This window comes from Podarcis tiliguerta (assembly GCF_965153285.1).
Source record: "Podarcis tiliguerta genome assembly, chromosome: 3".
Classification (NCBI taxonomy): Eukaryota; Metazoa; Chordata; class Lepidosauria; order Squamata; family Lacertidae; genus Podarcis; species Podarcis tiliguerta.
The window spans coordinates 59,645,651-59,673,013 of record NC_139536.1 but is presented as its reverse complement, the minus strand read 5'-3'; the positions used below and the strand labels follow the sequence as shown (position 1 = coordinate 59,673,013).

Below are 27,363 nucleotides of genomic sequence, written 5' to 3'. Positions count from 1 at the left end.
GAGACCTTTGGGATGGATTCTGCTTGCAAAGCTCTCCCATACACCCTTCATGAATCAGTGTTATTAAATGGGTGTAACTTGTTCAGGTGAAGAAATCTGTCAATAATGTCAGTGAGTCAGCCCTTTGGCTGTTGGTTAAATGGATACAGCCAGATGCAAGCCAGCGTTGAATATGATGCTGCTCTTAACAAGTAGTCCAACCCTTAAGCAAAATTAGATCCACCCTTAGTAAGTGATTTTAAATCTCCCTTTGGCTTAAGACTAAGCAAACCTTTTCTGATAAGAACCAAAGTCATCCAAACTAAACTAAGCTGCTTTCAATTTTAGAAACAGACACCACAGTTATTGAACTGAACCACTTCAGACTGCAGTTGAGATGTCTGATCACTCTGTTGTGTAATAAATAAATCAACAACACCCTTGCAGGTAGAAAAGTAGCTGGTCTGGAACTCCTCCCCTTGGCATGCTATATTTCTGCGCGCAGTGAAGTTATTTCTGTTTTAAGTGTTGTTGTTTAGACTGGGGAAAACAATCAAAGAAGCAATTTTCCAGTTTCAGTTTTAAGTGGTACAATCCTTGGAAGGCTATACCTATGTCATTCCAATGTGTAGATATTTCTGAGAATAAACCCTGAAAGGCCTTTTGAAGAAGATGGTCCTTTTCCTTGCATTGTTGCGTATTCAAAATAAATCTTCTACTTACATTAAACATGAAAATCACCAGAGCAGACCTGCTGAAATTACTGGACCTAACTTACGGTAGTCATGTTCATCAATTTCAATGGCCTTACTCTGAATAAAACTTAGTTGGACACTCCCTTCTCTTTTCACTGCTGCTTCAGTTTTGTTTCATTGTTAGGATTCTTTTTTAATCCTGAACAATTAGGATTTTAATTGTAAGCCGTTTTACGTTCAGAAGCTGACAGCCTAATTTCCAGCTGCAGTGCTGTACACACTTATCTAGGATTAAGTCTCGCTGAACTCAATGGGACTTACAGCTCAGTAGACACATGAATATGATTGTGCTGCATGATTCCTTTCCGCTTTTAGCACAGCATACTAATGCCATCCCTTCCATGTTCAGACATAACTCCAATCAAGTTCAGTAGAAACATAGGAAGCTGCTTCATACTGAACCAGTCCATTGGTCCCGTCTAGCTCTGTATTGTTTCACGCTCCCTGGCAATGGCTCCCAAGGGTTTCAGGCAGGGAACGTTCTGAGCTGTACCTGGAGATGCCAGGGATTGAAACTGGAACCTTCTGCAAGCAAAGCAGATGCTCTGCCACTGAGCTGCAGCCCATTCTCAACTCATACTTGATTTTCAACCAAGGGGGTGTGTATACCATTGCTGCTTAAAACAAATTTAACAATTTGCCCTCAAAGGGATCTCGAGGGTCATCTAGTCCAACCCCCTGCGATTGCGCAAATCTCAACTAAAGCATGCATGACAGATGGCCATCCAACCTCAGCTTATAAGGAAGGAGAGTCCATAACTTATGAAGGGAGTCTGTTCCGCTGTTGAACAGCTCTTACTGTCAGAAAGTTCTTCCGGATCTCACTTCGGAACAAATGCCAAACACATCTTTGCCACTAGAGGGCAGAAGATGCAATGTTAAGGAATTCTAGGAACAAAATCCAGCCATTGGTAATTCACACCTTGGTGGCTGTGGGCACCACAGTCTTTTTTCTGAAGCCATTATTTAAATTATTTTTCTATAGTAAACAACAACAATGTTCTGAAGTCACTGACCAGATCAGGAAGTTTATCCTTTCCCAGTACATGCTCACAGCTTTTCCTAGAGGCCTTCCTTGTACTTTAAGTACCTGCCTTTAGCATATAAGCACTTCTGATAAAAAAACTCTTTTAAATATATCATATGTTTGAGAGGATGTATCTATTTCCCATGATAATCATTTCGTTAAACACAGTTCTAACACTGGGGGGGGGGGGGGAGGCGTTATGTATTGAGAGTCACTTATCCAAATAACCTGGGTTAGAACTGTTTACACTGTTTGGGCAATCCAAAGTTTACCAGGCTGCCCTGGTACACAGACACTGGGCAACAAGCAACAGCAGAAGCAGCCCACCAGGCAGGGCAGAGTTGCTGTGTCAGCTTTCTAGCAGGTGGGTCACTGTTGCTTACTGGGAAGGGAAGGGTGAGGAGGTATGACGCCAATCTAGTGTACCTGACGACGTCCTGGCACCGTGCCAGTCTTTGGGCTGTCTCTCCCTTCTACCTGCCAGCAAGTTAACGTTAACAACTCCACCCCACCTACTGATCCACTTCCCTGCAAAAGTGGAACAAAGAAAAAATCCTGCTGCAACACCATGATGGTCATGTATCCCTCTTTACAGGCAACTGTCCTCTGTTCAAAAGGTGGCAGAGGACAGTCCTCTATTTGAAGTGCTGTTCTGTTCAAATTCAGTTTAAAGGTACAAAGAACTCATAGAATTGTAGAGTCATAGAGTCGGAAGGGACCACGAGGGTCATCTAGTCCAACCCCCTGCAATACAGAAATATTTTGCTCAATGTGGGGCTCGAACCCACAACCCAACTCATTAGAAGAGTGAGCAGGGGCCTTGCACTCAGCATCTTGACAGCAAACTGGGCACACTCACAAAGGTCACTTGGTTGCAGGTGCCCTGCTGTGGAGAGCTGTATTGCATTTCCATTTAAATTGTCATAGCTATTTCTCCATTTGAATCGATGCCGATAAAATTAGCATATGCAAATATAATGGAAATCTCTGTCCTTTTAAAAGTTATTCCGATGCTGCATTTTTGTGTGTGTGATGATGTGGAAGTGGTCACCTTATCCAACACATTGCTAAATTCCCTTAAGATCGTTTCATTACTTTCATATATGATGTGAATGGCAGACTAAAATATACATTGAAACCTCCTACTTACTGAAATGACTGTTTTTATGTTGGAGAAAGCTCCTAGAGCTATAAATGGCCTTTTAAGGTAACAAAATGCATAATCAATGACCATATACAATGCTCTTATCTGAACATGTGAACCAAAACCATGTTTGACTAAAGGGACCCTTGTTGGGATGTGGGCCTTTGGCAGGTGCCCAGGAGCTCAATTTCCCACCAGCCCCAGCCAGCATGGCCAATAGATAAGGATTATGGGAGATGTAGTAGTACAACAAATGCCTAGAAGGCCACAGCTTCCTCATCTCTATATGAAGCATGAAAAGCCTAACCCCCACCTCCCCAAAAAAGAAAGCCATTCCTTAAAGACACAAACCAGTCCTTTCATTTGCAGGATATACCTGGTCCGTGGTAGAGGCAGTGTTGGATTTGTATGTGTTTGCAGGGTTGTTTGTCAAGTGGCAAAGGAGGAGGGGTGGGGAGGAAGGTTTTTTTCTTTTTTATTATTATGCATTTTGTATTTTTAATTATTATTTTTAACCAAATAGATCAAGTGAAAAAGAGAGAGATAACCCTTTGGTTTCAAAACACTTTGTTTATTCAACAAAATACGTGACCCCAGACAACAATAACCAGCATTTTTTTTAAAAAAAACAACACCCAGTGGTCAGCATCCCTAAGGCGGTACCATCTCCTAGCTGTAAAATATATTTGTAAAGCCCTTATTCCGATATCTTTGACGGTTTCGCTCCAGGCAGGAGCTACGAGGCTCCTTTACGCGGGGCTGAGCTCACTCTCTTGCCCCTACGCAGCTCGCATAGGGGTTTTGCAGCCCGGCGGATAAAGCTTCCTTTTCCTTTTCCGCAGGCCCGATTTCCCAGGAAAAGGAAAGGAAACACAGCCCTTCGCACTCGAAATCCGTTCTCGATGCAGCCCCGCCTCTCCAAAATCTGTGTTTCCCCCTCTTTTTCCTATCTCTTGCTCCCGTTTCCCCCATCGCCCGGCGAGAGAGTGGTGGCCTCTGTTGTTGTTGTTGTCCCAGCTTCCTCCGGGCGACTCTGATCCGCTCCGCCCCGCCTGATAGCCAGCACCGGCGACGGAGCCCCTCCTTCCCTCCCTCCGGTTGGCGAAGCCGAGCCCGCCCAGCCGAAGCCTCCGCCGCCACCGCAGGAACCTGCTGCTGGAGGCGGAGGCAGGATGACGTGTCGCCGCCGTGGAGCTTTGCATGATTCACCGGCAGCGGCAGGCGGAGGTGGGATGCTGCGCGCTGCTCGCCCCGCTTAGAGGACCCGCGCCGCCCTTTAGCTCTGCCTGCCGCCGGCGCCTTGGCTCTCCTCTCCTGCCCCCGGCGCTGCTGCTGCTGATCGAGGATCCCCGGAGGATCCAAGAGGCAAGATGGAAGGAATCCTGAAGAAGCTGCAGAAGGAAGCCTCGGGGAACAAATACAAGGCGATCAAGGAGAGCTGCACCTGCGCCAGCGGTAAGGAAGTGGGCGAAAGATAGGGGGACTCTCCTCTCCCCGGCGCCCGGGGGCAGCCTTCCCTAGCTCCCAAGCATTGCTGGGTGGGCGCTTCGGATACCTGATTCTAGAGATATGACTCTGATGCCTAATCCCGTTAGCAGAGAAGGCATCAAAGCACCGCGCCGATTTGGTTGTGCTTGTGTTGTTGGTTGCACGGGAGGGGGTGGTGTTTGTGTTTGCTTTCGGATGACCGGGACGGTTCTAATCCTGCATCCATCCCACTGGCCTTCGATCTGTTGGCCTTCAGACGGAGATCCCTGCAGGGCAACTGAGCCCAAGTGTTTGCCAGATCTGCTTCTAGGATGTAGTGGGGTTCTTTGGCAGCTTCCCCCCACCCCAGTACATCTTTTATGCTATAGACTATTCTAGTTGTGTGATTTCAGCGGATCTTCCAAACCTATTGCAATAAATCTCCTTTGCTTTAACGGCGCTTGTCAGTCGGCACATCAAAACACCAGCTTTCAATTCCTGGCCGGGTTTTTTTTAATCCTCCGCCCCAACTAAGCAGCGTTTAAAACAAACAAACCCTAAAACCACAAAAAATGGGCTCTGGAATTGACTTCGGGTTGTGCTCTTTTATTGCAGAATGCTGAACTGAGCCAGGTTAGCTGTTTACAAAATGGGCATAACCCTAGGTAATGGCTTTTTTTGTATTTTAAGGAAGTGCAATGACATAATGAGGGCAGCTAAATGAAGATTCAGATCTGCTGGGTAGAAAGACTTAATTGCTTCTCTCCCCTGACTGCCTAACCAATTGCCATTTTTCAAACCAACCAACCAGATTTATTTCATCCACGTCACCAGGTCCTGTAGAAGGAGCCACATCCAGCGTTATAACATGAGTTAAAAGGAAAATTTAGTTCTTGCTCACCTTTTTATTAGCAGCAGGTGCTTTCTTCAAATATGAATAGGCAGTCTAATGCCATTTAAATGTGCCAGTTGCCCTGTGGCTATTTTCCTGTGTATTATGGGTTGATCTGGTTAATATTTTCACAGCGAATTTTTGGTAATATTCCTTTTATATATATATTCCTCTCCATCTATGTATTCAGTATGATTTACACATGGGTTACTCTAAAATAGATGTCCTTCCACAAATTTGTACCAAAGACGGTGGTGGTGGTGTTTTTATGTTCTGAAGTTAGCAGAAGGGAAAACAGCTTTAGTGGGTTGTAAGTTTGTGACTGAAGGGCATTGCCTTTTAGCTGGGGGCAAGGGAAGCTAGGGAAACTTCTTATTTTCACCAGGAATGTACAATGCCTGCTGAAGTCAATGGGGATTTTAAAAATGCTTAACTTTGGCTAGGTAAACAATTGTGATGTTGTACTGCTTCAGGTGTTGGCTTTCTTAAATTAACATGCTTGCTTAGTGAATGAGTTCAGTTACTTAAGAAGCTATGCAAAGGTGCACTTCAGGCAGGTGAGCAGGAGACTTTTACCTTTAATGTAAGGGACACATGTACTGGGAAGAAATGGTGCCCTTGCATTGTAATGGTGCCCATAAAATGTGTTGCTTAGGGAAAAGTGTTTTCTCACATCTCTCCTGTGGAGTGGCAATGAAGCAGCTCACCTGTGGGCAAACCTGCAGGTGTTTAAATGTATCTGTAAAAAACAACAACCCTTTAAGCAGATTTTTAATTATTGTTTAAAATGCATGGTTTATGTTAAATTTGTTGGATATTGTGCATGATTTGTATGGATAGTTGTTTGCTACTCAAGATGGTTTGAAAAGGAAAAAATACAGTTTTGGAAGAGTGGGATAGATATGATAAGTAATAATGCAATAAGAAAGCTTAACTAAAGGAGAAAACTATAATGATGAGCACAGAAGCATCACAAATAAGGTGCAGTAGTTTCCATGTCCTTGTGTGTGGGCCACAAGCTGAGTTGTTTGTTGAAAATTATACTTTTAAATAAGGCCTCATCTGGACTGAAATTTTGTGATCTGAATTGCAACTAATTGCACATATCGACTAATGCCTCCAAAAGCAATATGTACGTCTGCATAAAAAATACAATCATGCTTGTGAATATTCACAGGCACTTCATAGACTAGGAGTTGGAAGCTTCATTGCCAAGGCAACTGCCTCAAACTTCCTTTGCACATTACATTGTTAATTTGTGCTTGTAACAAAATCTAGTAAAGGAAGCAATTTTTAGATGCATTGAACTTAGGTTGTATCAGTGACAGCCAGCACCTTGAATAGTGGTCATGAGGTTATAAGAAGCTAGGGTAGATGTTAGAGCACCATGCTGGCAGCGAGCCCCCACCTCTTTAAAGAGAAAGCTTTGCAAAATGCAACAGTCTGTCTGAGGCTCCTAAACAGTCCTCAAGGCCAGCCCCATGTACTTAAACTGGGTCATCCCGTCCCCCCACCTTGTGCTTGCTAAGTATTGTTTCCTTCCCATGCTGCCACATTTTCCCTAGAAAAAGCAAGTTATAATTATTTAAAAGAAAATTTGTGTATAAAAGACATACCATACGTGCTGATCTGCTTTCACACTTATTCTGCCAGTTTCAGTGGGAAACAAGCAATCGGCTTTGGGCCCCGAGAAGCGTACCAAGGCAGTGGAAAGAAAAGTAGAGTAATTCAAAAGGACATGTGAGCTAAGCCTGCACATAGTAACTCTGTGATATTGAGTGTGCCGTTTTACTTGCAAAATGGCTTTGGTGCCACAGAGGCACCTGCTAATCCTGATGTGGGAAATCTTTGGCCCTCCGGATATTGCTGAAATACCACTCCTATTATCCCTGTCCGCTGGCCATGTTTGCTGGAGAGTTGTAGTTCAGCAACAGCTGGGAGGCCCAAGGTTCCCCACACCTGTATGCAAAGAAAGGGAGCGGATTTCCTCCACCTTCCCCTTTCCTTTGAAGCCTGCTGCACCACCTTGTTGCCCTTCTGTATAGTCTCCCAGTCCTCTGGAACTGAATTTTGAGGCTGCAATGGGGAGAGAGAAATTGCTGGAAATTGTTTTCCCGATCCCTTCCATTAGTGGATTCCTCCGCTGCATTAAAAGCCATCCTGCAAGTGGAACAGTAACACTGGATTTCATCCTGTAAAGCAGGGTTGAGGAATCTGCAGCCCTCCAGGTGTTCATGGGCTCCAGAACCCATCATCCCTGAGCGCTGGTCATGGTAACTGGGGCAGATGAGAGTTGGAGCTCAATAACCCCAGGAGAGCAACAGGTTCCCTGTCTCTGATTTAAACAGCGGAAACATGTAGGCAAATGCCTTTCGGTATGGATACTATGGGTTAGCTACAAGCTACACCAATACAGCTCAGTGCAAAACCTTTGTAAATATGTATACAAATGAATTAACAATATGTGTATCTGCTTCAGGTTTATTATTAGTAGTAGCAGTAGTATTAGTATTATTTTATCATTTATACTCTGCCCATCTGGGTGGGTTTCTCCAGCCACTCTGGGTGGCTTACAGCAAATATCAAAACTTAATAAAACACCAGACATTAAAAGCTTATGTCAGATGCTACATTTTTTTCTTAACTATTTGAGGTTCATTCAATGGTTTCCCAGGGACGCGGGTGGTGCTGTGGGTAAAAGCCTCAGCGCCTAGGGCTTGCCGATCGAAAGGTCGGCGGTTCGAATCCCCGTGGCGGGGTGCGCTCCCATTGTTCGGTCCCAGCGCCTGCCAACATAGCAGTTCGAAAGCATTCCCGGGTGCAAGTAGATAAATAGGTACCGCTTACTAGCGGGAAGGTAAATGGCGTTTCCGTGACCTGGAAGTGTCTCCGGACAGCGCTGGCCCCCGGCCTCTTAAGTGAGATGGGCGCACAACCCTAGAGTTTGTCAAGACTGGCCCGTACGGGCAGGGGTACCTTTACCTTTACAATGGTTTCCCACCCCAACTATATACTTTCAAATACATCTATCTATGCCACAGTGCTCCATATCATGTCCTGCCATCCTGCTTTATTTAATCTGCAATAACTAACATCTCCCAGTTTGAAACTCACAAGCACTAAAGCAGAATTGCTACGTTGCTTTTAAGCATGCAGTAAAAAGGAATAGACAAGACCATGACAGGGTGTTTGAAGGCTATTTGACTCAGGGTCATAAGTAGATATTTTTGTAGCCTTATCAAATTGCATATGCTCCACTTAAATTTTAGCAAATAAATAAATAAATAAATACAATTGGATTTCTGCAATACTGTGCTTCTTAAATGTGCAGAATGCCTAGGAAAATGCCTTACATTGAGTCAGTCTGTTGGTCCATCTAACACTGTATTGTCTATGCTGACTGACAGTGACACTCCAGGGTTTTCAGGCAAGCATCTTTTCCAGCCCTGCCTGAAGATGCCAAAGAAGAAGGGTCCCTCTGCATACAGATCATGTGCCCTGTCACTGAACTACAGCCCCTTACCATTCCAATAGTTTCTGCCTAACACATGAGCTTTAAGATGGTTTGAAAATTCTGTCATTCCAAATAACATGGAGGCAGGAAGGCATTTATCTCCTAGACCAGGGGTCTCCAGTGTGGCATCTAAGAGCAAAATGGTGCCCCTTGAGGTCTTTCTCTGGCACCCACAAAGCCTCTGAGCTCCACCAACCACTGCCTGCTTGGTCATAAGGTGGTGGTGGGTGGTTACCTTTTTCTCCCTTGTAAAGTACAGGCAACCCTCCATTTATGCGGTCATTGTGCCCTTGAGTGAAAGCACATGAAGTGGAAAAAGCCTGCAAAGGCCCCATTCCACCCCTGTCCCCATTTCACTCTTTTAGTGATGTTTCAGTGACATCTTTCCAGGTCACTTCTGGGTCTGGTGCTGTGTGCATGTGAGCAATCATACACCTGTCTTGTGATGAAGAGTGGTACATCCATCTAACAGAATAAAAGAAAAATAAATATCTGTCACATCTTAAATAGGAGTTGCCTGTGCGTGGAGCTGAAGGAGGAAGTTAAAAGCCCACCATTCTTTCTCACTTCCTCCTTTAGTTCTATGTGCTTCTCAAGGCTCAGATTAATTCTGTCAAATCCTACTTTTACTCAGATCATTTGGAAAAAAACGAAGTATTTGTGTGCATACTGTCTCTCTCCATGAGGAGCAGAACTGAGGGAGAAAAATGACCAGAAAGGTGGCAACCACAACTCTCACTCAAAAATATGAATGTGCTCACAAGCACAAGAAAAGTGCTCACAAGCACAAGAATGTGCTTACAAGCACAAGAAAAGGTTGGCAACCCCTGTCCTAGACCTTGCCAAGCATTAAGCAGGTTTGTTCCCTTCATGGTCAGAAGTACAAGCTGTTTGTCTCTTGTCTTTCTCAAGAGAAACTTAAAAAAAAAAAGTTGCTTCCTGGGCAGTTATGTTCCTTCTACAACAATTGAGTGAGCTGCATGTGAATGATGTTTGACCGTTGCATCTGTAACAATTATGTCTACACATAGTCACAACTTGATCAGCCAGTTTAAATGAAATTCGTACAAGAAGCAGAGCATGCAGGCAATTTATGTTGAAGTATACCAGTGCTATCAGCCCCCACATACCTCCCAAATGCCCTGGAAGAAATGAACATGTATTTTCATGCAAGATCTCGGTGCCTATTGAGAGCCAGTGTGGTGTAGTGGTCGAGAGCGGTAGTCTTGTAATCTGGGGAACCGGGTTCGCGTCTCCGCTCCTCCACATGCAGCTGCTGGGTGACCTTGGGCCAGTCACACTTCCTTGAAGTCTCTCAGCCCCCCTCACCTCACAGAGTGTTTGTTGTGGGGGAGGAAGGGAAAGGAGAATGCTAGCTGCTTTGAGACTCCTTAAAGGGAGTGAAAGGCGGGATATCAAATCCAAACTCTTCTTCTTCTTCTATTTTGGGTGCTGCACTCTTGCCCTGAGCCGCAACCCAAAATCTCAGCCAACACCCAAAATTGCATGTTTTGGGGCATCACACAAGATCTTGCCCTGAAAAAGCACTTCCTGGAAGACACATGTCCCAGGTTAGGGCTTGAAAAAGTTGGACAGTATGCCTTCATTGCCCTCTATAATGATTCTTCTCCCTTCTCTATACAGAAATGTTAGAATCCCCAGAGGCTGCTACGAAGATCCCTCCATATCAGCTAAGGTAGGAAATGTATACTGCCTTGGTTATAGATGTCAACAAAGATACATGAAGCGGCTGCAGAGCTTGAGACTTGCTTTTTGTTGAAACCAGAGTAAAAACACTACGATAGAAAACCTGCAGCATGCTGTAAGCAAGCCATACTAGGGGTGTCATCTATCATTTTCTATTTATCACTTACAAGTTATTTTTACAAATTTGTAGTGTTCAGAAAATGGTCCAGTTCCAAGAAAGCAATGTTGTCCATTTTGGTTGAAAATATGATTGTATAGGCAGTTGTCTACCAGGGTTCAATTTCTACCAGAACTATCAGCAACAAGACCTTTTCATCTTACTAAAGATACAGCTCATGCAGCTGAATGGTATTAATGCTGATAAACTTAGAGGCACTGCCAGAATTAAGGGCTCCCAGGACCAGGTGCTTTCCAAAAACACCCACCCCCAACATCACTTTTACTTTAAATACAAGGGGGATGAAAGTTGTTTTAAAAGAAGAGTCTTGAATGCCTCCCCTCCCTTCTTCCTTCCTTCCTTCCTTCCTTCCTTCCTTCCTTCCTTCCTCCCTCCCTCCCTTTCCCTTTTGCACTGAGACATAGGCTCAGCTAATGTTGGCTATCTCCTCTTCTTGAAGTCAAACATGAACTGTTTCGTCTCTTCCATCTACTGGTGATGTCCAATTGAAACTGTTCCCTCTCCTCTAATATTCTACCTGGGTGCTACCAGCAGAGAAAAATGCCCAATTCTAATTGGATGCCAGCAGCAGAGAGAACTGTTCCCCTCTTTTCCAAGTCTGCTGGCCAATCAAAATAGTAGGAGGGCCTAAGGAGACATGGAGAAGAGTTAGAGAAGCTTAGACTATTCCGCCATTCCAATTTGGCCTGGAGCTCTGCCCCAGCAGGTCTCACAGACACCATGTTGGGGACCCCCATCAAAACATATCTTTCACTTGGCTTTGCTATCTATAATAATCCATCTTTCTACTGAATACCATTGGTGAGGTAACTTAGGTTAAGATTATGTAATGATAGACTCGGATTCTCTTTAGGATTTTGCAAAACTCATAGGTTTTTGGCTCCTTTTTCCATTCTGATTATTTTCTGCCATGGTTTCAGTTCATTTTCTTCAGTCAACAGAGGAGGGAAATTCATCTGCAGTTACACTGCTTTTTACTAGTGAAATCTTGCCAAATAGTGATATACTCAGTTTGGATAATTAGTCTGTCTAAATTTTGCTGCCTAAAAAGCTTTCTGTATTCATTTAAAACTTGTACCTCTAGACTTGAACTGATTGCTTTCTAATGTTCAGTAAATGTTATTTCATCAAAAGATATTGCCTGAAAATATCCAGCGATCAAATAAAAATATGAATAATAGTTTCTGAAAGCATGTTTTGCCCTATGAAAGGAAACTACAAGACTTCTAGCTGACTGTTTTTCTGGCTTCTCTTTCTCCTTATCACTGATGCTTGTTTTATACTATTAGTGTTTGTTTTTTTATAATGGTTCATAGTTCAGCAAACTGTTATGAAATTGTCATTGTCTTTTGGATAATACAATAAACTTATTGATGAAAGTAGAACTGAACGGAAGGAAATTTTATCCTGTCCTTTGGGAGAAGTTTCATCACTACTTGATATTGCACAATGGAACTCTGGCAAACCCTGTAAAACCAGATTTTCTTAAATCTAGAACTAAGAATTGTCTTACTGAAAGTTTTCCATAAAGGGGGTCATAGTGGGTAGTTCTGTTGAATTCTACAACTAAGGTATCTCTGTTTAGGAAGTTTTGAGCCCAGAGTATAGCTTAATAACCTTCAGCACATGAGTAGTGTTGATTTCATCACTTCTTCCTTCTCCCATCTGATTTATTTTCCATCAGCTTTGTCTGGGAGTCTTAAGTAAGCAGGAAAAAACTGATTTACTCTGCAGACCACCCCTCATTCACAGAGGGTTAGCTTGATAATTGCTATTGATGCCAGTGGGTTTGCTGGCCATCTGGCATTTGTTCCATTGCACATATGAAGCAGATAACATTGTGAGGTCTTGTGTCACTGCATCTGGCTTAAGACCAAAGTTTTGTATTACTTTTGTTATGGATTATTGAGTTTGCTGACATGGTTCATTGTTGCCTCAGGGGAAAAAATGAATGTATATTGTATAAACTCTTTCACAATCAAGCACTGCATATGGTCCAGCAGCATTAGCAGATAGTAAAGGTGAGCCTTGTTTATTCTCCCTGATGTTAATGATTCTTTGCCATCCTGCACTACTTGGTGACACCATCTAGAAGTTGCTGTGTGCTGACAAGCTGTTACTGCATGGTGTTAAAGGGAATGATTAAACTGGGGTAGAACAACTGAGCCAAGTGAAGGACAGAGAATAGCATTTTACTACAGAGTTGGTTATTAGTCTGTGTTTATAAACTAACTGTATCCAACCAGTGGAAGACTTTGGGCTCTCAAATTTCAGTGGTGCTAAAATTCGGCACCCCCTGCCTCTAGAGCACTCTGTTCTACAGCATTGTTTTGACACCCCTAGCAGCACAGCGCCCAGTGCAACTGCAATGGTTGCCCTGCCCTAAAACCTCCTCTGATCCAACCCCAGTTTGCAAGCGAGATCCTTTCTTATTGGCTTATTTCCCTGCCACATTAAACAAGGTGCATTTGCTTTTTGGGTTCTAGTGAATGGATTTCTGTCCATTTTGAATACTGTTGGAATCAGCTGCATGAAATAAAATTCTTTACTTTTCCAAGACACTGGATTTCCCCACTAATGTTACTAGAATGTGTAGAAACCAAGAAAGTGCATCTTGTTTTGGAATCAGTAATGGATGGCAGGGCCGGGCATTGGTGCTCACCTGACCTCTGGCTGACCACATCACTGCTCTACCAGGAGGCAGAGGGGGAGGCAGTGGTATGGTCAGTGTGGTTCAAGTGCATTGGTGGAACTAATTTGGTGCCCTCACCAGTTGGTTAACACCTTGCTTCCTCCTTTGTCCTCCCCTTCTACTTCCCAGTAACACAGCCAACTGGTCAGGTAAGCACTGCCACCCCACCATCCGCTTCTGGTTGGAGCTAGTAAGAATAAAACAATGAAACCCTACTAAATAAAACAGTGAAGAGTGACCTGCTTTTCTGAGCACATAGATCCACCTGAGGCATGCTCCTTTTTCATTAGTTTCTTCCATGTGATGGAAGAACATGAAGGACTGATTAGTAAACCACCTGACTTTTACAAATGGTGCTGTGGTTTAAACCACTGTGCCGCTTGGACTTGCCGATCGGAAGGTTGGCGGTTCGAATCCGTGTGACAGGGTGAGTTCCCATTGTTTGGTCCCAGCTCCTGCCAGCCTAGCAGTTCGAAAGCACACAGTGCAAGTAGATAAATAGGTATCGCTCCAGTGGGAAGGTAAACGGCGTTTCCGTGCGCTGCTCTGGCTTCGCCAGAAGTGGCTTAGTCATACTGGCCACATGACCCGGAAAAGCTGTCTGTGGAAGCAGACAAAAGTCGGCTCCCTCGGCCTGTAAAGCGAGATGAGCGCTGCAACCCCAGAGTCGTTCGTGACTGGACTTAACTGTCAGGGGTCCCTTTACCTTGCATGCATAGCTCTTGATGATGTGGAGTGCTTATAAATATATGCTCCTTTTTCCTGCCCTAAATCACATCCCAAGCTGTTGTAGTACCTTCAGTTGGAAATCATTGTTTGCGGGGCGGAGTGAAATGGTAAAACGTAATGTGGGAAATGGGGCTGTTCTGCCACATGTCATTGTCCCAGTCCAGATTGAGTTTCTCTGCAGCTTTTTATCAAGAATGTAAAATGGCAGGTTCTGCTTAGGTTATTGTTAATGAAATGTGTAGTTTGGCCCTGAGAATGCCTGTGGATGTCCAGGAAAAGAGCCTGAAAGTGCCAAAAGGAACTCCAGTAATTGCTGGATGCCCTAAATTGTCAGTAGCACATTTGGCCAAGCAAGCATGGAAGGAGAATTGTGAATGAAGCCCCAGCACTGATTTATAATAATGAAGTGAAATGTATCCATTTAAGAAAAGGGAAAGATAAAAAAGAGGTAAGTCAGGTTTCTTACACGCTTATAACACATCCTTAAAACTGTTGTCTATGGTGAAGCCCTGTTATACAATTGCATCATCAAAAAGAGACTTGCACCTAAAACAAATTATATCAGGCTGCACCACTGACCCACAAGAGATGGTTCCTGACTTTGTCAATCTACTGTGGACAGAAGTAGAAGAGAAAGTGACAGGCTGACACTAGTTGTCAGTTCCAGCTGCCAGGCAGTGCCCAACATTAGAGGGGCCCGTCACATGTGCATGACATCACACGTGCAATGCTACCCCCCAACCCAGTTAGGCCTACTCTGCCCACCCACCCACGCACCACAAGCAGCCTTACATATGTGAAAAGGATGTGAGGGGTGAAGATGCTTCACCCTTCGTGTCACTGGCAGAGATTGCCAGTGAACCTTCCAGGAGGGTTCTCTGGCACGCGGTGAACACTCTTCGCTGTGCCGCGTCCCCAGGGATCTTCAGAAGGACACGGCAGGGCCAAGCATCTTCATCCTGGTGCATCCTTTTGAGGATCGCCAGACTGGCCTCCTCCTTGAAAATATTGTCCCTGGCCCTCTGTACATGGCGCCTCTGCTGACAGGTAAAACCACTCAAACCTGTCATGAAGAATCTCCAGCCCATTGTGGACAAGTATATTTCCTTTTCACATTGGGGGCTGGCCTGTGTTTGCTTACAGGCAGCCCCATCTGCTCACCAAGAATAGCAGGTAATGCAACAGAGGTACAGATTTGGGGATCAGACCTGCGGCAGACCCAGGTGCCAACCATGTCTCTGTATCATACACAACGTGAGGAGTTCATTCACCTTTTCATCTACTGGAGCGACATATCTGCCAAGAATGGCCTTCTGTGTTCTATGTAGCACAAAGAGATAGGCCTCTATGTAAAGGACACTTCGTAACTGGCTATAAAGTAGCCATATTTTAACAAAGGAGCTTCAAAGGGATGTGAAACAGCCGAATTTCAATACCGCAAATGGTGCAAGTGCTCTAACTTGCAGATTTAATCAGTACAATGGGTTTTTATCACACTGTGTGTGTTAATGTCAGAATGCCTGTGCTACCAACTACTGTATTTTTATGAATGACCACTGGTAATGATGCAATTATCACTGTCTGCATTTGTCTGCATTTTGTTTCCTTCTGACATCACTGTTTATAGTTCCCCCATCATCACCATTAATGTACATACCTATATTCCTGAAGTTCAGAAACCACTTCACACATCTGACAGTAAATCTGTTTGCCTTTAAAATGCCACAAAAATGTTTGTTCTTTGTACTTCTAAACCCTTTGAGAATCCCTGGGCAACAATTTTTTACTTTTTGAATGTTGTCTAGATTTCTACAACTGATTTAGGGTATTTTTGCACTGCTGAATCAGAAAATGGCATCCGTTTCTCTCCATCAGGTCAGGTTTTTGTGCTATGTTGATTTGAAAAAAATCACATCTTGTGACAAAATCGATTACATTTTTGTGGCATTATCAGCTGATTTTTGTCAATACATATCATCCTAAATATGTTTTTAAGAGAAAAAAATGTTTTTCCAACAACATATATTGATTACCTGATAGAAACATTGATTACTGTAAACTGAATGGTGGGCATTGATAAAGGTAAGTACACGTAAATTGCATGTTGCTTCACCATTTTTCAAACTTCAGGGCTTGAACTTCCGTTTCTTGGAACTCCTGGAATGCTCAGTGGCAGGGAGGTCTCTCTTCAGAGTCCAACAGTAGTCAGCCATCATGACTGTGTCTCAGCGACCCTGATACCTGGTCTCCATCTCTTTCATGTCCTGATGGAATCTCTTCCCCTGCTGATCACTCATTGAACCCAGGTTCTCAGGAAACCGGTTCATATGTGAAAATAGGTAGTGCATCTTGACACTCATGTTGCAGCCCAGGTTTCTGAAAGCAGTCAGCATGTTGTTGACAAGTTCTGCGTAGTTTCTGGCCTTATTGTTGCCAAGAGAGTTCTTCACTACCAGAACAAATGCCTTCCATGCTTCCAGTTCCACTTCGTTCATTGAGTTTCCGAACTCTGGATCTCTGATGAGCTGACGGATCTGAGGACCGTCAAAGATGCCAGCTTTCAACTTCTCCATGGTCAATCCTGGAAAAGCCTGGCACAAGTAAGTGAAGCAGTCACCATCCTTGTCCAGAGCCTTGGTGAACTGCTTGATTAAGCCAAGCTTGATGTGCAGCAGTGGGAAGAGTATTCGGTCTCTGTCCACCAGAGGGTCGTTGATGACGTTCCTTTCTCTGCAAGGCACCAATTCCTCCCGCACAGGCCAGTCCTTCTTCGTGTAATGCTGAGATGGTCCCTACTATCCCACATGCACAGAAAACATGGGTACTTGGTGAAGCCAGACTGTTGTCCCAACAAAAAGTTCACCATCTTCAGGTCAACACAAACCACTTATGCTGATCATAACCAATTTTCTCCAGCACATACTTCACCGCTTCATAGTTCTCCTTCAGTGTAGTCGAGTGAGCCAGGGGTATAGAGGCAAACTGGTTGCCGTTGTGTAGCAGAACACATTTCAGTGATCGCTTGCTACTGTCATGAACAGTCTCTAATCTTTGGGTTCGTACTGTGGCACTCCAAGCTTGAGCAGAAGCTGCGCAATATCTGCACAGTACACCAAGTCCTTCTCTTCCGAGAAAAAACGGAGGTACTCTTGATGCCTGTTGTGGAAGAAGCTGCTGTGAGCACTGTCAGAGAGGAGGTTTTTTTTCCTTCAATCTGGATGCCAACAGTTCGGCAGAGTCCTTTGACAAGCTGAGGTCGTGAACTAGATCATTCAACTCCTTTTGGGAAAATGGATGTGGAGCATCATCTTCAAGAACCACTACTTCTTCTTCATGTCCTTCAACAACTGATCCCTTTTCGACATAATCACCCAGAACTATCGGACCTGAATACTTCTTGTCGTTAAAATAATCATTTCCAATCAAAACAATTATTCGACATGGCATTTTACCCCCACCAACTTCTTCTAAATTGCTCCACACAAGCGTACATGTGAACAAAAACGTAAAAAAATGACATGTGGCCATAGCTCAAAAACTTGACCTGATTGAGCAAAACCAATGTGATTTTTGGATTCAGCGCATCAGATTTGTCCTAAATCAACTGAAAAAACGCAGACAACAAATTTGTTGTTGACCAGTGTTATGTTTCAAGGCCAGTTCGTCTTTCTAGCATATCCCACAACATAGCATTGTTGCTATTTTTATCATCCCCCTCCCATTGTTCATCTGTTCTTGAGAAAGAACACTGTGTTTTTAACACCCATTCTTCTTGATAATGCTATGTGGATTCTGTGTTTATCTAAATGATTCCGTTGAAGAATGAAATAAAGATGGATACAATTAGTTCAACTGTAAATGAGCAATGGCCCTTCTAAGGGAGCTATTTCCCTTAGCCTATAATAAGAATGATTTTACTTGCTTTGGGCTATGCTACTTATAACTGCCTATAGTTTATTCATGTTTGCTGTCAACACAAAAACAGTTATGCCTGTCATAGCAGCTCTGATGTAATCCCACCCTAGGAAAAAAAATCATGATTTCCCCCACCATCGTCCTTGAGTTTTTATCTATTCTAGGTTGCTAGTAGCAACACCTGAGCAACATTTGCTGTTAGGTCTAAATATAGCCTATTAAATTCGAGGTGGAAATGATAGCAAGCTAATCACAAATATGTTTTCATGGCAAGCCCCAGGTGGTTAATATGGCATATATAAACTCCCAGGATTTGATACCACAACAATTTTTTTTTAAAAAAAATTTATATCAATAAGCAATTTTGTGAAGGGCCTGCCGGGTGTTGACTGATACACAATTCTTAGCCAGGCCCAAATCTTGACTGCTTGCCTTACACCTCAGTGAGAAAGCAAAGGATGAACTGTGCTGTGTGGCATTTATTTGAACATAATATCTCCCTGACTACCCAAATTTTCCATTATTTCTGGAGACAAACGACAGCTGTGTCCAGGTACACACAGCACAGCCTAATTAATTTGCTGGCTTCTCCCTGAAGTAAGAGATAAGGAAGCGTGAATTCCCATGACACACATCACACACCAGGTTGTGAATGCTTTCTAGAAAAAGACTGTTTATTTTCTATATAGCTTTTTAAAAATAGCTCTAGAACTTCCACAGCAACATCTCTGTTACTTCTGAATAATTCAAAGAGGTATGTTGGTCAAAACCTGAAAATATCTGACCAGGTTTCAACAAACCTCCTTGCTTTGGCAAAGGTGGTACTATAACTCTGGCAACTCTGCCGAGGTGGGGGGAGGGGTTGTCTCAGCAATTGCTCTGTGGTCCCTGCAACTTCCCCAGACTTAGGAAGAAGTCTGGGTATTATTTCTAAGTTTTGACCAAGCTGTCCAAAGAGTTTCTGCCAAGGCAGGTGAAACTGGCTTTTTACTCTTCCTGCTGTGGAGCAGAAAAGGCAGGGGTGGGGTGTACAGTGAACACTTTCCCTCCACCTCTCTGTCGGCAAACGCAAGGTGCAGAGAGGATTGGAAGTTGCTGCCTCAGGGCGCTCAGTGCACTTCGTGGCAGCAGCTCCCAATGGTACAGACTCCCTCCAAGTTGCGGGATGAGAGACTTGAAAGATGGGGCAACTACAACTTTTGACTTGGTCAGCAGAAATATTTTAGAGCCCTGTATTTAACTTTTCTTCAAGGTTACACTCATAACAGTACTTCATATTCCCAGCCATATTTTGTGCCTTTGCTTTATATTTTTAGCTCCACACGGCATGCCCCAATTGAGAATTTTCACCATATGCTTATTGGTGGGGACAATGGAACTGTCCCATGACTGTGACCTTTAATAAGATGATGATATTACTATTATTCAATGTTTAATTCTTTACAGACTGTTACTCCACCACCACTCTGCCACACAAGTAATCACGTAGACATCATTTCTTTTTAAGAAATTCTGCAAACAAACTGGCAAGACTTCAGTTACTCCCTAGCACCAGTGTCCCACCTTTTCTATGTAAAGATGACATCCTTGCATTTGTCTGTGCTATAATGCCTGCCTTGTCAGCTATAAAAACAAGAAAAGGTATAAATAGCAGTGCCCCCCCCCCAATTCCCTATAGAGATAGGAGCTGTTGCTCTTCATCTTGAAAAGGGATGGACAGGTTAAAAGCACAAAGGGTAAGGATACACTAACTGTTGTGCTGTCAGTCCCTTACATCTGATGTGAAGGACCAAAAGTTACAAAGGGCATTTCCAGATCATTGGTGCTTTGTGGTGGAATTGAGTCACAAACCAACAAATGCATGTTGCAAAATCAAAGTTTATTTGGAGCTCTTGCGCAACTTTCCACATCAGACCTTTTGCGATAAGCAAATTCATGGGGAAACACATTGGGAAATGTGGGGTTGTGTGTGCTAGATGCAGGAATGTCTAACCTCCCTGCAAACAAATCAGAATGAATGCTGAAAAAACAGGTCATATGGAAATAACCAAAGTGTGTTGGGTTGTAAACTTTCTCCATCTCCTCTATCAGCCTTTGAGGACAATTGGGTTTGTTAACGTTCTACAGATGTTGTAAGAAAAAAAGATTCAATTTGTGCCAATTCTCATTTCCATCTCAATTTTAATTCAGAGCTTGAATTAATGAGCCATTTCCATTCTCTTCACATTTGAAGTCTTTTACTGCCAGAATGAAGTAGTTGAACTTCCATTTTACTATCGGCTTCTCACAGCCAGCGACTGTGTTTCTTTGACCTTGCTAGTGTTCTAGATTTTAGTTGGCCTGTCATGTCACTGCTGTCCATAGTGACAGCATCTCAGACCTGGAAACAAGAAAAAGGCAGCTCAGCCAATTCCCAAAATGGAACGTGGGAAAGGTCACTGATTTGCATTGATGGCATTTACATTTTAATAACTCCTTCAGTTTCAGGCAGGACCCCCCCCCCCCCCTGAATTATAGCTTCTCTGTTCACACTGTGCAAAAGCTATTTGAGGAAGACACCAAAGGAGGGTGAGGCAAGCAGTTTCTTTCCTAATCATAAAGAGCCAGCCAATAGGATCTGCACTGTTTCGCTCATTTTAATAATGGAAGATGGTTTCCTCATCACATTTCTTTCTTTCTAGCTCACCATAATTGGAATGTGAATACCTTGGTCCATAGGTTTCTCTAATTTCACCGCCATCCTGTAGGTTCTTGTCTGTTCTCAGCCCAAACAGTGAACCTTATGAATAATTAGGGCAGCTCCACACATTTTGTTTGCTGCAATTGACTCCCTTGCTGCCTTACCCCCTTAATTCCAAACATGTTCACAGTGTTACAGGTTTAGGAAAGAAGGTAGCAAGGATCCTATGCACAACAAATATTTAGAGCAGTCTTATACTTGGATGCATAGGATGCTTTTGCTTAAAAAAAAACCCCACAGACTCACTAATCATCCTCAGTCAGCAATCCCTTTGCTTCTAAGGCAAAGTAGAAGCTTGAAGGAGGGTCATGGTAGAGGAAGGAATGGCCCACTCTGAAATCATAGGCTCTCAACTGCAGCAACATGCAGTCAATTTACAGTGTTAAAATTAAAGCTCTGCAATTCTAAGCCAACTAAGCAATCTAATTGGCCAAGTGACTTCTGATGGTAAAATATATAAAATCACTGAGAGGGACAGGAAATGACAGCTCATTTTGTTAACTGTTGTGATGGGAATATAGATGGTCCATTAGCATTAATCAGAGCTTTAGCTAAATGCTTTTCTCAAGAACAGGGAGGTCACTAATTGAATCAGTCCTGGTTTTTAATCCGTTTTGTTGCTTCTGAGGTTTTATTTTTAAAAAAAGAAATCTGATTTTTATCAGTTAAAAGGATACGGCTGTAGATCAGCCTTTGTCAGCCTGGTCCTCTCCAGATCTCTCGGACTGCAGCTCCCTTCTTCCCCTGACCATTGGCCGTGCTGGCTGGGGCTGATAGGAATTGCAATCCAAAATGTCTGGAGGGCAACAGGTAGGGAAAGAGATGGTGGGCATTTTGCTGAAATACACAGTTGCTATGCAGTGAGCCATAAAAGGCAGAGCTGGCTTTCAGTAATAAAGCACTCACTGGCTCAGTTGTAATGGAATACAGTATGTCTGCTTCCTCTTCTACTGAAAATGTGGAAGTCTGGCTGATTGCCAGACGACAGATAAATGGTAGTGATTTGTGCTTTGAAAAGTTACAGGATTTCAACAGGACGTTACAGGATATGCACAGACAGCAAATGAAGCGGTATGACCACCCCAAAACTTTTGCCGGGACAAATAGCATTGTCAAAGGGATCACATATCATGGATGTTCAATGAACAGGACACCTGGAAGGAACCTGCAATTGCTTCTTTTATTACGTACTATGATGAATGTTTGCATCAAAGAAGACTAAATGTAACATATGCTTCTGAATTGCCTTTCAAGAGCCAAATTCAAAAGTTACAATGTAGGCTTTCTGAATGCATAGTCCTAAACAAAGTTTATTTTTCTTTGGCCATCAGGGAGAAGTGCCTCCTTCCACTCCAGCTTGCTTTGGAAAGCAAGAACGTGAAGCTGGCCCAGCATGCTCTAGCAGGGATGCAGGTATATGGCAATGAGGTTCTGCCGCAGTCGGATGTGTTTGATGGAGATGGATGGTGCCCTGCTGACATTTTAGTTGCTAAGGCAGGGGTGGGGAATCTCTTTCAGCTTGAAGGCCACATTCTCTCACTGGCAATCGTTTGGGGGCCACATAGCAGTCATGAGTGGGCAACAGATGGACTCAATTGTTTCTACAATTCAACTGTGCAAAAGCCAGATGTTTCTACACATTGATCTCTAAATATCTCCTCAGGCCATGCTGTGGGGTTCCACAGGGCACTGTTTTGTCCCCAATGCTATTCAACACTGGGAGTGATCATTAGGAGTTTTAGTGCAGGATGTCATCAGTATGCTGATGATATCCATCTCTGTTTCTCCATTACATCTGATTCAGGAGAAGTTGTGAAAGAATGGGGCCCAGGCACGGATGTAGTGGTGGACAGGATGAGGGCCTGTCAGCTGAGTCTGAACTCTGGGAAGACAGGGGCCTTATGAGTGGGTGGTTCTTGGAGCTGATGGTTCTTGGTCAGTTGTTTCCCCTGGATGGGGTTGTGCTCCCTCTGAAGGAGCAGATATCTAGTTTGGGGGTATGCAATGGACCATCATTGTCACTTGAGGCACAGGTGACATCTGTGGCTAGGAGTGCCTGTTATCAGCTTTAGCTGGTACACATGTTATAGCCATTCCTGGACAGGGTTAGCCTGACTGCGGCAGTTCATGTACAGTGGTACCTCTGTTTTTGAATGTCTCCATTGAGAAATGTTTCGAAACTCGAACACCAAAAACCCAGAAGTAAATGCTTCCGTTTTTTAATGTGCCTTGAAAGTCAAATGGCTTCCGCTGAGGTACCACTGTATTTTTATCAATTTTCTCTGTAAATTTGCAGACCGCCCTTTGTGCCTTGGTTTTAAAACATTTCGGAAGTCGAATGGTCTTCCGGAATAGATTACGTTTGAAAACCAAGGTTCAACTGCATTGGTAACTTCAGGACTGGATTATTGCAATGTGCTTAATGTGGGACTGCCCTTGGGTCTGGTCCAGAAGTTTCAGATAGTGCTAGCACAGAATGCTGTGGCAGGAACAGACTTCTGCCAACACATTACACAAATGTTAAAACAGCTACACTGGCTTTCCGTCTGCCACTGGGCCAAGTTCAAGGTTCTTATACTAGTGCAGGATTTCTCAAACTTGGGTCTCCAGCTGTTTTCACTACAATTCCCATCATCCCTGACCACTGGGCCTGCTAGCTAGGAATGATGGTCCAACAACAGCTAGAGAAACCCTGCACTAGTGTATAAAGCCCTGAATAACTTAGGTCCAGAAGGACTGCATTACCCAGTGCACTCAAAGTTGATCACTGAGATCATCTAGGGGAGCACTATTGGTGGTTTCCCATAGGCCAGAAGCATGAGTTATATCAGTTAGGAGTTGTGCCTTGGCTGTTGTGGGCCCAACTCTATGGAACTGCCTCACCACAGACACCATCCCTACTGAGTCTTAAATGCCTGGTCAAAAATCACTTGATTGCAGGAGGCCTTTGGACCTTGAATGCATCGCTGATGCTTTACATTATTTTCTGACATTTTAAAATTCTGAGGATTTTTGAGATTTACTTTAAGCTTTAAATTTTGTATATTATGTATTTCATTGCTGTAAGCTGCTTTGAGAACTGCATGGTGAAAAATGGGGTATACATTTTTAAATATAAAAAACAGAATAAGGTATTTTGGGGGGTAATGTGATTATTATACCAGCATTATGTATCAAGCAAATCAAGAATCCCTGTGATTAAGCAGTCCCATTCTCTCTTTGCAGAAGCTACTGTCTGATGAGAGATTTGTAACCATGGAGACAGACTCTGATGACAAGCAGTTGCTTAATCAAATGCTGAATGCAGTCAGAGTGACTCCTTCCCTCAACGAAGACCTGCAGGTAGAAGTTATGAAGGTTAGTATTTTTCAGACGTCAGTACTTACGTGGCTGCAGAGGAGACTTCCTGACTGACTCAACTCTGCAGCTCTCTGGAGCTTCTCTGAATCCTTAGTAACATTTCTTACGTCATGGTACGAAACCAGCTCTCATATTTTTGTTGCAAGTTGAACTCTGCTTTCCCAACTGAAGTCTGGATTCATAGGGCATCAGTGTGTCAACATGACATTTATGACAGAAGATTTAAATTGTGACCACACTGTTGAGACAGAAAATCCTTTGAGTCCCCTGGTAGCTAGAAACAATGGCATGCAAAGAGTTTTGCATTTTTATGCCTAATGTAAAAAGCAGGTGTCTTTAGCAAACAACATTACCAGTAGCAGATGGCATGGTGGGGTGCCACCGTTCAGCTGACCTCCAGTCGGCTGCCACGCTGCAGCTTATCAGGGGAAGTAGTGAGGTTGACAGAGTGCAAACACACCATCAGGAGCACCAGATTGGCTCTGCAAGTGTGCTTGCAGCTCACCACTTTGCCTTTTCTCTTCCATCTCCCAGTAAGCAGCAGGAACAAACTGGAGTTTGGGTGAGTGGGCCCCACCCCTACCACGCTGGCTGCTATTAAGCATTGCACTGTGTGATAAAGGAGGCCACATATACTGTTTATGTAAGGGCTGGTGGTATAAGAGATGTGAACCTGTGGGGCGGGGGGAAAGGTTAACATTGTGGTGTGTTTTTTTCTGGGAAGCTTTAAAACCCCTTTGTGCTCAAAATACTCTAGTGCCAGAACTGAAGTGTGAGACTTGTAAATCCTTTGTATATTTAATGCACACTGCTGTTCCTAGAACTATACACACTTTAATTGCTGAGAATGAAATCAGGAGGAGTGCTTCCCTGGCAAGCAGCCTTGTGCACAGGAGATGAGGGGATGCCATTAGATCCTTGTTCCAACTGACTTTTGTCATGTCAGTTCCTTCCTGGAAAAGATATGCCTGACTGGTGAGAAGTAGTGTGAAGACAGATGATTTTTCAGCTTTGGGGTGTATAAGAAAAGGGTGTGTATGAAAGTGAGTGCTGAAAATGAGTATTCCTTAGCCTGTTGAAATTTATTTCTCAGTTTTAAATCTATCACTGTTTCATCACAGGAGTTATACAGGGGAGCTCTTTATACACAAGGTTATGAAAAGAACCTAATAGGGTATCAATGTGATTCTTTTTAAGTCTGTTCATTTGGAATAATATTTAACCCTTGCATATTTATATAGGGTAACAAAGTACTGTTGTTCCTTGTTTTAGTTCATACTGTTATGGTGAAAGGCGTGGTGGCAGGAGCCTAAGGGAAAAGAGACAGATTTCCATTATTTTAATCTATCTAGTTTTAGTAACAGATTTGGCCAATTTAAGGATCCAACATATAATTCCCTGTAATACACAATACCTCAGTCATCTGTTGGGAAGTGAAATGGGGCCAGCTAAAAATAAGGTGGTTTATGCAAACTGAGGTGATTCCCTGTGTTTGTGGAAGAGTGTTATTTTGTAAATGGAAAAGCAAAGGGATATTTAGAACCTAGGACCCCATACACAGTGACTGCAAGGGCCTGCTGAATGCAGAAACAGAAAACAACCTCATGGCATTCTACAGTGATGTTTTGTGACGGGGGTGAGGAACTTACACCCAACACCCATAGCAATAACAAGCTTAAGATCACGACTAGCAGCCAGTTGTTGTTGTTGTTTAGTTGTTTAGTCGTGTCCGACTCTTCGTGACCCCATGGACCAGAGCACGCCAGGCACTCCTGTCTTCCACTGCTTCCTGCAGTTTGGTCAGACTCATGTTTGTAGCTTCGAGAACACTGTCCAACCATCTTGTCCTCTGTCGTCCCCTTCTTCTTGTGCCCTCAATCTTTCCCAACATCAGGGTCTTTTCCAGGGAGTCTTCTCTTCTCATGAGGTGGCCAAAGTATTGGAGCCTCAGCTTCATGATCTGTCCTTTCAGTGAGCACTCGGGGCTGATTTCCTTAAGAATGGATACGTTTGATCTTCTTGCAGTCCATGGGACTCTCAAGAGTCTCCTCCAGCACCATAATTCAAAAGCATCAATTCTTCGGCGATCAGCCTTCTTGATGGTCCAGCTCTCACTTCCATACATCACTACTGGGAAATCCATGGCTTTAACTATTTGGACCTTTGTTGGTAAGGTGATGTCTCTGCTTTTTAAGATGCTGTCTAGGTTTGCCATCGCCTTTCTCCCAAGGAGCAGGCGTCTTTTAATTTCGTGACTGCTGTCACCATCTGCAGTGACCATCACCATCTGCAGTGATGGTCTAGCAGCCAGACCCAAACCTAAATGCTTTAGTATTATTTAGCAAATTCCAGGAGGCAGAGAGAGGCTGGGAAAGGTATCCTTTTCCCTTCTTTTTCTATCCCAAAACATTCTCTCCAATATGAGCCTTGAACAAGGCTACTGTTCCAGGCTGCAGCCTTGGACAGGAGGATGTTTCCTAGGAAGTGGGGATACATGCAGGTTCTTAGGCTGGTACATTATCTATTTAATGTACAGTGGTACCTCGGGTTACAGACGCTTCATGTTACAGACTCCTCTAACCCAGAATAGTATCTCGGGTTAAGAACTTTACCTCAGGATGGGAACAGAAATTGTGCTCTGGCGGTGCAGCGGCAGCAGCAGGCCCCATTAGCTAAAGTGGTACTTCAGGTTAAGAACAGTTTCAGGTTAAGAACGGACCTCCAGAACGGACCAGTTCTTAACCCGAGGTACCATTGTATAAGGAAATCCCTAATCCTAAAGGAATGTAAACTGTCTAAAACCTAGGTAACTCCTGTGAGACCTGTTATATTTTATTAAGCACTGTCAGCCATTACAACTTCAGAATTTATCCATTTATTTTTTGAATTTATATCCCACCCTTCAATGCATGAAGGATGAATAAGACATGAAAATGCATAGGTACACTCTATGGCAAACTTCCAGAATCCTGTTTGGAATTGCACAGATTGAATTTCTTTTCATGAATTTTTTTAAGTGTGTGTGTGTGTGTGTTTTGTTTTGTTTTTTTGAAGGACATATGTTAGAATTAGGCTGTAGACTCTAAAAGTCTTCACTGCTATTTGTACTAAATGCTTTCAAAGTGGGTGGTGTTTGGGGTTTTGTTTTTGCATTTTTCTTTTGGTGCAATGGGATTTTTCTGCTTTGTCCGCAAGAACATGTGCCATCTTGACAAGAACAGCACCAAATTTAGTCAGGTCAGCTATGCGGGTGCTATCTGATCT

The 27,363-nt window shown here is 43.5% G+C and overlaps 1 protein-coding gene across 1 annotated transcript in view; it reads left to right on the top strand.

Annotated features, from left to right (window-relative positions):
* The first annotated feature begins 3,466 nt into the window (after window positions 1-3,466).
* The window catches only part of ARFGEF3 (ARFGEF family member 3), a 73,926-nt gene continuing 50,029 nt past the window's right edge, over window positions 3,467-27,363 (top strand). The window contains exons 1-4 of the mRNA XM_083434727.1: window positions 3,467-4,360; window positions 10,423-10,474; window positions 22,071-22,152; window positions 23,965-24,096. Of these exons, the coding sequence (XP_083290853.1) occupies window positions 4,276-4,360; window positions 10,423-10,474; window positions 22,071-22,152; window positions 23,965-24,096 (351 nt within the window). The 5' untranslated portion in view covers window positions 3,467-4,275. The remainder of the gene's footprint in view (window positions 4,361-10,422; window positions 10,475-22,070; window positions 22,153-23,964; window positions 24,097-27,363) is intronic.